Source organism: Saccostrea echinata, unplaced genomic scaffold (genome assembly GCF_033153115.1).
Source record: "Saccostrea echinata isolate AGI-Se365-2 ecotype Australia unplaced genomic scaffold, CSIRO_AGI_Sech_v1 ptg000047l, whole genome shotgun sequence".
In the NCBI taxonomy this organism is placed as follows: domain Eukaryota; kingdom Metazoa; phylum Mollusca; class Bivalvia; order Ostreida; family Ostreidae; genus Saccostrea; species Saccostrea echinata.
Window position 1 is genome coordinate 2592970 of NW_026889796.1, and position 12785 is coordinate 2605754.

Below are 12785 nucleotides of genomic sequence, written 5' to 3' on the forward strand. Positions count from 1 at the left end.
CACTGAAAACGTACCAAACATTCGTTATCACGTAATGAGTATTGACATAATAAAGATGTGTTCGCAATTCATATAGAAAAATACAGATTTGAAATAATGTAAATGTAATTTTACATAAAGTATAAAGAACTTTTGGCACCAGCGTAATAAAGGGTTAACACAATATGAAGATATTTTTACATCACATCAGAAAGAGTTAACATAACCTAACTATATATCCACATCATGGAATGGAGTTTTGACATTATGTAATGAAGTGTTGATATAATATAAAGATATTTTCATATTACGTAATTAACTTTTTCCCACAACGTAATAAAGTATTGACACAGCGTTAAGATATATTCACCTCACATCATCATGCTTCTGGCGTAATATAAAGATACATTCACATCTCGTAATGCTTTGATGTAATGTAAAGATACACGCACTTTGAAAAGAAATGGACTTTTGACCTAACGTAATGCTAAGTTTAATTACAGAATATAATTATGTAAAGATATTTTTACTTTACCTAATGCAATTTTGACATCACGTAATAAAGAAATGAAATGATGTGAAGAAATATCTCTTTCAGGCAACAAAGTTTTGACACAATGCAAAAATATTTTCACTTCACATAATGAACTTCTGCCATCAAGTTACAATGTGTTGACATAATGGAAGAATATATTTACTTCGTGTAATATAGTATTGACATAATATTAAGGTATTTTTACCTTACTTCATAAAAAGTTGCCATCACGTAAAGGTATGTTCACATCATGTAATGATAAGTTGACATTTTTATCCTATAAGGCAGTGATGGCGCTCCATAATCATGCATATTGGGTTTAAATCTTTACTTATAATTCTTCTTTGTATAAGTAATTGGACATTAGACGAAAACGTTGCCATTCAAGACACCCAAGAAATCCAAATCACCGTAACCATGACAAGCGTTGGGTAAGTACCGTGAATGGTGTATTATCTGAAAGATTTTTTACTATACTGCGATAAAAAGATTCCTATCATTGATATGACATATTTGTGGGTTGCTAGTGTATTTATGATTGATATATTACATTTTGAGCAAATAGAGCGTGACGAATACATTTCCTAGATCTATGCTCTATTTATGAGAAGAAAAGTGGGAAGGGGAGGGGGTATGGGGAGGGTTACAAGATATACGCATTTTGCAATCATTCGCTTTTCAATCCCCTTATGTAAAAAAAAATAATCCCATATTCTGCTAATCAATATTTTAGTTTGTATTTTAAATTCATTGCGACATCGTTTTCACTCGATAGACCATAACGAATAAGTAGTTTCAAGGATAGATGATACAACAAACCTTCTTCAAAATTCATGAAAATAGCAACTAAAGCCATATTATTATAAGTAAAAGTAATAATTTTAGCCGCACATGTATTATTTATTTATTTATTTATTTATTTGTCATGTAAATTTTGTTTTTACTGCCACCCGGTTAAGATTTATTTGACATATTTCTTATCTAAAAAGTGCAAAGAACTTTTATTTTTAAAAAAACAAAAAACAAAAAGAACAAAAAATCTCTCTCTCAGTACTTGCCTGACTTATTCATAGTCATGATTCTATCTTTCAGTGAAGCTAAAAAAACTGAAATGAGGGAAGAGCCTAACGCGCTTTTACTGCAATTAACGTAGAACCTACGTCGTATGACGTCATAGTTAAGTGAACGAATGCAAGACTGTCTCAGCTAATGACACAACTCTGAAAAATAAATGACATGCAACTATTTTGAAGGAATGCAAAATTGCTAAGAAATCTTCAGTCAACTATTAAATAGAACAAATATCTTGATGATATATCGTCAGAGTCTTAAATCTATTAAAGATTGTGTTGAATGTTTGTAATGTCTATTATGAAAAGAAAAGTACAGTATCAATTTTCATAATTATTTCTTAATTATTCATTTTGGTTTTTAGTGGTTTGTGTATAATAAAAACAATTTGCTAAATATTAATTTTTAAAAATAGAAATTTCATTTTTTTTTTTTTTGGATAAATAATTATTCATATTGTAAATCTAAAAGTAACTCGAAAACATACATTTAATCATGAAATCCTGTGTAAGTGCATAAAGGTCAAAATGACTTGTATTGATAAAAAATATTTCTCTCATTAGTTTGCTGGGAAAGATATATATTTTAATCATTTTTCGTAATCATTTGTAATCGTATGTTTTTCATAATATTAAGGATTGAAAACACTGTCACAAAGATTACAAATTAAGGGTTGTAGATGGACTAAAAAATCCTTTTAAAAATATTGAGTGCATTTGAGTATATTTATTGAAATGTGGATTTAATCTTTTATGTCAATTGAAGAAAAAGGAATTTAATTTTTGATAATATTTCTAACTATTCTTCAGTTATTGAAGTCTATAAACAACATGTTTGAAGAAGTATTTTTGTGATTTTCTTTATTCTCCCCCTAAAATGGCTGAAAATTATAGTTGCAGTGTATAATAATCATTCTAAACTGCGCCGACTGCACTACATTTAATAACAATTAAGGAAACATGCCATGTATTTTTAACTGATAAATAAGCAAGTGCTAATTTCTCATTTTGAAAAGTTTGAAAATCCTGTGACAAAGACTTTTCCGACATAGGTTCTACCTTAAGATTTCGCAATGAGCACCGGGGGCATCGCCAGGTTTCTCAGCCAAAAGGAGTAGCGGGGGTGGGGGGTGGGGGGCTGGGAGGGGTTAAACCTCCTCAGAGCCAGGTATTTTTGTTTTAAATAAATAGGTACCATTTTGGGTTCTGTTGTATTCTTAAAGTCATTTCTTCACATATCAAATAAACGAAAATAAAGCAGCATTAATATATTTTAATAAACAAACATTATTTTTTTCAAGTGTTTTTAGCTCACCTGAGCCGAAGGATCAAGTGAGTTTTTCTGATGAAATTGTGTCCAGTGTCCCTCTGTCGTCCGTTGTCTGTCGATGGTCTGTAAAATTTTCCCATTTTCGACTTCTTCTCTAGACCCACCGGGTCAATTTCAACCAAACTTGCCACAAAGCATCCTTGGGTAAAGGGGATTTAAGTTTGTTCATAGGAAGTGCCACGCCCTGTTTCAAGGGGAGATAATTAAGAATTCGTGAAAATTTGTTGGCATCTTTTAAAAATCTTCTTCTCAAGAACCACTGGGCAAGAAAAGATGAAACTTTTGTGAAAGCTTCATTACATACTCTAGATTCAAATTTGTTCATATCATAATCCCGTTCATATCATATCCCTCAGAGTAGGGCGGGGCCACAAGAGGGGGTCAAAGTTTTACATAGGAATATATAGAAAATGTCTTTAAGAATATCTTCTTCTCAAGAACAGCAAAACCATGATAAGTCATATTATTAATAATAGAAGTATTCCCAGGGAGTGTAGATTCAAGTTTGTTCTAATCATGACCCCTGGGGGTGGGGCAGGGGCCTGGGCCACAACAAGCGATCCAACTTTACCATAGGAATATATAGAAAATATTTTCAAAAATCTTGTTCTCAAGAACAGTGAAGCCATTATTTGTCATATTAATACAGAAGTATTCTCTGGTAGTGTAGATTCAAGTTTGTTCAAATCATGACCCAAGGGAAAGGGCGGGGCAACAACAGTGGGTCAAGTTTTGCATAGGAAAATATAGGTGTAAGGGATATTTGAGTAAAATGCATTGAAGACTTCAAATATTGGAATGACCTGACAACCTTTGGAATGGACTAGCCAAAGGGTATATAAGGCAAAGCTTTGGGAAATTCTAACATTCAGAAGCTACCATAAGAAGTTGCACGTTGAATCAGCAATAAAGAAGTTAAGTTAAAAAACACCAGTGTCAAGTATCCTAGGGAATTGATATTAAGATCTGGGTGCAGTAATTAAAATCTGAAGAAGATAGAAATACCCGGTAATTATCTATCAGTGGGAACCTAGGGGAGAAACACGGTGCAAGTAGTACCTTACCCAGTCCCCGTCGCTAGATAAGAGGAAATTTAAGTACTGTGTGATATACCCTCAGACAGAGGTGTCTTAATAATCATTCCAATCATTAACTCAGAGAAAATAAATAGAAAACCTTTGTATTCCTTTTAAGAACCTGATCATACACATTATATACATAGGAAATATCTTTAAAATCTTCTTCTCAAGAACAACTAAGCCATTATTAGTCATATTTATACGGAAGCAACATTAGATATTGTAGAATCGTGTTTGTTCAAATTATGACCCCAGGGGTTGGGGGGGGCAAAACAGAAGGTCAAAGTTTTGCATAAGAATATATAGGAATCATCTTGAAAAAATTATCTGCTCAAGAACAGCAAAGCCATGATTAGTCATATTATTAAAAAGCATCCTCGGGTAGTTCAAATTTGTTCAAATTTAGGCTGGGTAGGGTGGTGCCACAATGAGAGATCAGAGTTTTACATAGGAATACATCGGGGGAAAATTTTTTTAATTCTTTTGTTTAAGAACAGCAAAGCCATGGTTAGTAATATTGATATGGAAGCATCCTGAGGTAGTGTAAATTTAAGTCCTTCCCCCCCTCCCCCGGTTTAATACTGAACTATTTCTGCTTCTTCCCAGCCAATATGCTCGGATGAGTGATGTGGCCCATAGGCATCTTGTTTTTTAAAGGGGTGTGATCACTCTGAACGTATACCCTAGGTTCGATGGCGTTGCGTACTCATTTAATTGTTATAAATGTATATTAAAGGGATTAAAACTTTAAAATATCATATATTTACAGTCCTGAGAGTGATGACGATCAAGTGGATGAAAGCGAACCAGGTAAATGGAAACTATTTGTACTAAAGGGGTTTTACATGTAGCTTTCATACATTGCATATTGATACACATGTATGTACATGTATTATTGACCAATAAAACATTTAGTTCGTAACCCCCCCCCCAAAAAAAAAAAAAAATTCATGTAAAATTAAAAAAGATACAGACCCACACTATAAGTAACTGCTTATATAGTGTAATGTAATACCGGTATATAAAGAACAATTATTGGCTTGCAAGCTAAAAAATTTTTCAATGAAGTATATAAACAATTTATATTATGTGCAATCTTTGAGAGCAAGAATTGATTGAAATCTCTGAATTCATTATATACTGCTTTCATAAAGGAAATATACGGAAGCCCATTTAGGACCTATCAAAAAATGTTTTTGAATTCGATATAATGTATTGTCGGAATTTATTATAACGAATTTAATCGTTATAACAGTTTCTTTGAATTCGTTCTAACGAATCTAATCTGTTATAACAAATTTATTGAATTCGTTATAGCGAATTCAAAAATTTGTTATAACGAATTAAATTACTTGAAACGAATTCAAGAATTTGTTATAACAAATTAAATTTGTTTAAACAAATTATAAATTTGTTATAACGAATTTAAATTCGTTTTATCAAACTTAACAATCGGATCCTATACAAAAATATATATGAATTCGATACATGTATAACGATTTGTCAAATTCGTTTTAACGAGTTTAATTTGTTATAACAAATTAAGGAATCCGTTTTAACGAATTTAATACGTTATAACAATTAAGTTTTAGAAGTCGTTATAACAAATTTAATTCGTTATAACAAATTTTTGAACTCGTTATAACGAATTCAACAAATTTGATATAACAGATTGAATTCGTTATAATTGTTATATCGAATCAAATTCGTTATAACAAATTCGACAATTCGTTATATCGAATTCAAAAATATATTTGATAGGTCCTAAATGGGCTTCCGTAGAAATATATAATCTGGAGTGGCTTTCATAAAATCAAATTTTGTGAAAAAAGACAACTAAAGCTCCTTCAAATCAAAATCAATCCCCTGAAAGAATTTTTTCAATTTATGTAAATTTTACATTTTTTTTAAGTCGTCTGCGAGGGCCTTAATGCAGAGGGAACTGAAGTCAAACCAAAACTTGATTTTGCCACGGTACCTGGATATAGCAATGTTCGACTCGACCAATGTAAGAGAAATACAATTGAATACGTGTATAATGAATGATTTATTGCTATAGAAATGATAATAATTTCTAACTGAAAGGACATTACGTATATTGAATTATTCAAACAGATATTGTAAAATTTGTTTGCCGAAATAATGAATAAAATTTTGAACACTTAAATTAATTGTTCTGTCACAGTTATAAACATATCGATGTTTCTGATTAACAGCCTTACTTCCCCCTCCACCCATTGAATTTGTACCCCCTAAGGATAGTAAACAGCCGGATTTCATGAGGTATTGCACTATTATTCCTTACAAGTTTTTATGGAATTGGATACATCCTGTAGACAATTAGTTTGATTTAAATTAGAATCATTAATGTTTAAAAACATAGAGATCAAACTGATCCCAAACTATTGAGTTTTTAAAAACAACATTAGCCTGAAATATACTAGTACTTGATTCCTACAGAGTTTGTTAATATGGATAGTTATAATGCTAGATTCCTCAAGGGATCGATTTTCAGTGTGGGAGCCTCAAGCAACAGACATTTTCAATCAAGCACTTAATTTCTAAAATTACAGGAAAAACGATTAATAGAACGAGCACAATGCATACACTGTATATAATAATTTAAGTAATACTAGTATTCAAAATCATGAAAATACCCAAATAGGCCCATTAAGAAAATTAAATCACATGTATGTAGTTTTCCAAAATTGTAAAACTTGAATTAATCAAGATTCCTCTTTATTTATAAGTGCACCTGTTATTTCCGAAGAGACTGCGCGACAAGCTTTATTAGAACATGTTTCACAACAGTGTTGCTGGGGAAAGGGTGCAGCTGAAAAACTGATATTCAAAGGACTACAATCATCTACCTCTTACCATGTGAGTGTTGTTATATTTGTATGAATAGTTATTTTAATCAGAGGTACAAAAGCAGGGTTTCATTATACCAAAATATTGTATAGTTCTGTATCCCTGATAGGGCGACGTAGTCCATGCACTGTCGCATCATTCAGATTTGGGTCGATGGTGCGATAACGGTATATAGTGCGATAGCGCGATGACAAATGGGTGACGGTACCATGGAGAAATTAGCGCTACGACGCAGTGGTGCGATAACAATGAAGTGATGTTCGTCATCGCATAATCGCGTCATTGCGTCTTCATCGCGCTATCGCACTGTCGCGTCATCATTGTGGGATCACGCAATCGACCCAACACTCAATGGTACGATATTAAACTACGTGGCTCTATCCGGATTCGATAATTATGTGCCCTTCGTTTAAAATTTCACAGTTTAATTTAATTTAATTTACCTTGTTCTTTGCTTTTTGCGTGTATACGTGTCATGTATTTCTTAAAAATATTCTTATCTTTTCCCTCAAGTATAATGTACTTAGTTTAAAATTGAAATGAAAGAAACCTAACTAGTATTAGGTTAAATAATATGGCAATAGAAATGTTAATTAATTTCAAAGAAATGAATAAGTTTAAATCACTCATCCAAACAGTTACCCTTGCTTCTACCCTAGAGCAAATAAAGAAAAAAAAAACATGGGAAATATGAACTTTAATTTTTTTTTAATTTGGTTAATTCTTGTAACTTTATAACATTGTTTTTAGTATGTATTGGAAACGTTTACAGAAGAAAGAAGTACGAAGTGGGATTTTGAACCTTTCCATGGTACAACTATCACTCTAAGATAATTTATAAAATACATATAATTATGTACATAACTTTTAATTTCCTCAAGAATAATTATTCATAATGATTTTAAGAAATCCTTTGCGAAAAATAATAGATAGTCTACATACTTGCTTAAAGATTTCTGTTTAATAAAACTAAGTTTTGCAATGTACAAATCTGTGACGATTTTAACAGGTCAACCCGTTAACGGACCACAAAATGGTCCAGCCCCGGGCCCCTGGGATATTCCAGCTTCGTTCAGTAAATATTTCGTGGATGAAACGCAGCACCACGAGGTTCCTTTCACTGCCTATGTAGAGGTCAGTTACTATACATTTATCGCTACATGTATCTCCTTCTACTTTTCAAATTAATTTATGATGAAATATAGGATTACGTTATTATTAAAGATAAAACTATTATTGATTCACCTGACCTTGATCTGACCTCGATATATATTCAACTTACCAAGTATAGCGTACGTCCCCAATTTCTAGTCTCCTATAGGGAAGTTTTGCCTAAAACTCGGTGATAAAACTTCCTTGCCTGATTGTATCCATTGTGTGGACAGTCTTTTGGGGTCTTAGGTTCAGGACACTCCAAATAAAAAACCAATGTGGGTGCAATTATTGAAAAAAAACCCTCTTCATTCTCTATATTAGTATACTGCTTCAGAAATCAGAGAAATGTAATCAATTCAATTATAAATCTAGAACATTTGAAAATTGTATGAAAATCAGATCAATGACCAGCTGTCGGTCTTTAGTCACTAGTCTGAGAATTTTGGATGGTATTCCATCCCATTTTTTTTCATACCAGTGAGCTACAGATCTACAGATAGCAGATGAAATTAATAAAAAATTCCATTGCTCTGGGTATTAAAGAGAGAAAAATAAAAGTTTATGGGTTTTTTTTCAGGATTGTCATAAATGTAATGCGAGGGGATATGTGAGATGTGGTAAATGTCTGGGCAGAGGAAAGGTATGTTCTCTTTCAGAATTTCAAACAGAATACTAATTGATTTAACTCAGAAAATTCAGCTCATGATGTATATTTACTTTCCAAACGTACATTTTCATATGTTTCCTTCGACGGCAGAATTAATTAATGTTGAATTAAAAATATATAAAAACATACAACGTTTTTAAAGGTGGTCTTCATACATAGAGTCGTTTATCACGTTTAATAGGTGAGATGCGGGACTTGTCGCGGCACAGGAAGGAGACGGGTGTACCGTAATGGAGAGCAACGCATTGTGTCATGCTCAAGGTGTTTTGGAGGGAAAAGAAGGTCTTTATTTGATTTTATCCTTCATTTTTCAAATTTTGCAAACGGTAATTTAATTAAATTAATCTAGTAATCTATCAGTAAATAGTAAACACGGAGTTATAATTGAATGCATTTATTATATAAATATTTAACATTTATTGACTGGGTATTCAGGCAGCATATGATTTTTTGGACCTGAAGGTGAAATGTTGCCCGTGGCCGCAAGTCAAGGGCAACATTTTCACCTCCGGGTCCAAAAAAAATCATATGTTGCCTGAATACCAGTCCATATCTGTTTTGTTATACCCTTCACTTAAGATAGAACACCAAAATTAAAACCTTTAAACAGATTTACTCATATAATGAAACAATTTCATAATAAGTAATATTTTGGCTTTTTAAATAAAAATGACAACAAAGAATGAAAAAAATCATTAAATTATTATAACACAGAAATTATTTATTACAAAACATTTTTCCCGTGACGCCATCTTTCAGATAGCATACGCGGTAACTCTTGAAACTTTGGCTATTTCCGTGTCGCCGACATTGAACGACGATTAATTGCTTGTGACGTAGCAGTGACGTTGCGGTCTAACAATTCTTATGTTTGACTGGCAGACCGGTCAACAATGAAATTGGTGGACTGATGAAAAAACATTTACTTTGTTCGACTTTTTATTTGTAATAAATATATAGAAAGATATTTATAAGGGTATAACAAAGCCCTTTGATGAGGTCGATCATAGATATATCGACTGACCTCGAAGTGCGAAGTCGATATGCTTTTCTGAGAAGTCAATATATCTATTGATTGACCGAACCAAAGGGCTACATTTTTTATATTACCGGGTATTTTCTTTGGAAACAAAAAAAAAATCATTATTAGATTTTGTAAGTTTAAAAGACCTCTCCCTATTATTATACTAATTTTATATTTAAAATTAATGTATTACAATACAATGTGTCATGTTGTATGACTGTTTCCTATATGTAGATGCCCGCGGTGTGGAGGAGACGGTCGGATAACCTGCCCCGTGTGTAAGAGTCACTGTCAGTTAAAATGGTATATCAAACTCACAATCAACTGGTATGTGTATAATCAAAATTCATATATTTTTTTACCATGTAAATACCGTTAAATATTACACCTTCATCAATAGTTTGAATATTTTTGTGTGTTGCTGACTGACAACGCAAGATAAAAGCCCCGCTCACTGAGATGAAACTGTAATTTCAAAGTACATGTACATATGATAGGAGATTCTAAATATATTGAAAAAAGTTAATATGAAAAATATACAACTCCAGAAATATATCTTTGAATATTTAAAAAAAGACAATGTATTGTTTCGTATTTCAAATGGAATGACTAGTCAAATTGTTAAGTTTAATCATCATGATTTCACCAATGTCCATTCCAGGAAAAATAACATAGGGGAGCATGTTGTGGAGAAGACGGAACTACCAGACCATCTGGTCTCACAAGCTGCGGGGACTCTAGGATTTGAGGACACACAAATAAGAGTACGTCCAGTATAGTTTCTTTTCTTGAATTTTGTGGGTGTGAAGGAGGGGGTGGGGGTATTCATCGAGTTGAAGAGTGGATCATACCGTAATTCATGCATAAGTGGCTTTAATTGTCATTCATGCAGATTTCATGTACGTGTTTTGTATGATCTCCTAACCCCACAGCTTATCACATATCAGTTATTCCTTAATGAGACAATTGTAAATCATTTAGGTGATGCCGATATCTCGGTTTCCAGTCACTGAAATAAATGCGGCTTCAGGCAGATTGGTTGCCAGTCATCAATTTCCTAATCGTAGAATTCACATGCAGGTAAATTATTGTCAACATTCGACACTGTAAATGCATAAAATATACACAAAGAACAAGGCTATCATATTGTGCATAATCCTTTAAAGCCTAAGCCTGCTTACCAAAGAGATATTATTTTACCTTATCGTTCAGAACAATATTCCAAAAGACATCACAATTCACCTCTTTCTTAAAACATAGGTACTTTAATTAATTTCAGCATCATATAATTCGTATGGTACCAGTGACTCAATGCTTTTGTCAGCACAAAGAAAAGGACGTCAATTACTTCGTCTACGGTCTGGAGAGCAGAGTCCATGCTCCGGAGTATCCCGATCAATGCTGCTGGGGATGCACTATACTTTAATTACTGGAGGTCAAAATACTTTCTTGGACACGTGTACAAAAATTCAGTATTATAAATACAGATGTATATTTTTTAGGTCAATTTTGAAGCATTTCAAACTTGTGCTATTTTTAAATACACATGTATTTTTAAAAGTGTTTCCGCTCATAGTGCACTTAAATATTTTAAAGAACACCTCGCAAGTGCATGCTGATCAGGTGGAGCTTTTGTAATTTTATATCGAAGACTTTGAATGGAAAGATTTCTCTTATGATAAATATACACAGAAATAGTGTCTATTTTTATAAATTTGGTTTTGGTTTTGTTATGATGATCAAATAGTTTTCTTATGTAATAATTTGCGAAAAGGAGGAAAGAATTTATACATAAAATTATAACGTGAGTAAACTACTAGTATTTGATCATCGTCATAACACCCCACCCCTCCAGAAAAAAAGAGAAAGCTATTCATTTATACATACATTTTTACCTGATCCCTTACTTCAATGAATAAGAAAATTAAATACTTAAGTAAAATTTATTCGATTATTCAATAATTCGAAATCGGAGTCTACAAACCCCGCCCAGTGTATTACTATGCCACATACGGGGGAAAAGCAGTTCCGTCATGTGACGAGCAGATGACTTTATGAAGATATAAAGCTATTTCCTTTGTAGTTTTATCTCGGACAAAGATATTTGAAAAAGAAATATATGTTTGCATATGAAAATTTGACTATAATGGCTGTACCGGTCCTAAATTGACGAAATGGAAGCACACTGACGAATTTAAAATCAAATACATTTGTTTATCAATTTATAAAATTGTTTTTATACATTTATACTTTATACAACTCTAAGTTTTGACGATGGCAGACTTATTTTGTCAGAATGGAATTCTAGCGAGTTGACACAAGAATAAAAAAATAATATTTTTTATTTGTTATATACAAGAAATCTATATTTCTGTGATATTGTTTTTCAATCAAGTGTTCTTTCATGTATACAACTTTTATATTTATTCAAATGCTCAAATTCACTTTAACAAAATTTTGTTGATGCACAGTGTTACTAAATTTAAGATAAGTTAGATAACATTCTCAAATTCTTCAGTACTTGGATTCAGCTGTAATTTTGATCCAGGACATTTGAATTCCGTTTACATGTATTTGGCAAAGAGACCAAAAGTGCTGTTTTTGTACGCGGCTTTTTATAGGGCAATTAATTTTTAGTTCCTTACATGACTCTACAAGTACTGGATCTCTGTCTATAATGCATATAAAACAAGACTGTGTGAAAAAGAGTGTTTTATCGTTTTCTAATTATTTCTGTATAATCTACTTTGTCTCGGATAATAACCGTCCGACTTTTACATGGATATTTATTGGCGTTTTGTTTTATTTTACACATTTTTAATTATTCATTATGTCTGTTTTATAAAAATATTTTATTTTTCCTCTGAATATTATTTTACATATTTTTAATTATTCATTATGTCTGTTTTATAATAACATTTTACATTTTATTTTTCCTCTGAATATTATTTTTACACATTTTTAATTATTCATTATGTCTGTTTTATAATAATATTTTATTTTTCCTCTGAATATTATTTTACATATTTTTAATTATTCGTTATGTCTGTTTTATAATAACAATTTATTTTTCCT

At 31.9% G+C, this 12785-nt stretch overlaps 1 protein-coding gene across 1 annotated transcript; it reads left to right on the forward strand.

Moving 5' to 3' along the window:
* Positions 1-890: 890 nt before the first annotated feature.
* On the forward strand, positions 891-11303 carry LOC133202661 (protein SSUH2 homolog). Its single transcript, XM_061338518.1, has 13 exons — positions 891-945; positions 4763-4803; positions 5906-6001; positions 6210-6276; positions 6744-6873; positions 7615-7675; positions 7874-7998; positions 8597-8659; positions 8868-8968; positions 9945-10037; positions 10372-10474; positions 10692-10790; positions 10990-11303. The coding sequence occupies exons 1-13, from the start codon at positions 932-934 to the stop codon at positions 11134-11136; spliced, it is 1140 nt and encodes a 379-aa protein (XP_061194502.1). The 5' UTR covers positions 891-931; the 3' UTR covers positions 11137-11303.
* Positions 11304-12785: the final 1482 nt, after the last annotated feature.

Coding starts and splice junctions, on each gene's coding strand:
- LOC133202661 (XM_061338518.1), top strand. Junction 10,038..10,371: donor ATCAAACTCACAATCAACTG/GTATGTGTATAA, acceptor TGTCCATTCCAG/GAAAAATAACATAGGGGAGC. Junction 10,791..10,989: donor ATCGTAGAATTCACATGCAG/GTAAATTATTGT, acceptor AATTAATTTCAG/CATCATATAATTCGTATGGT.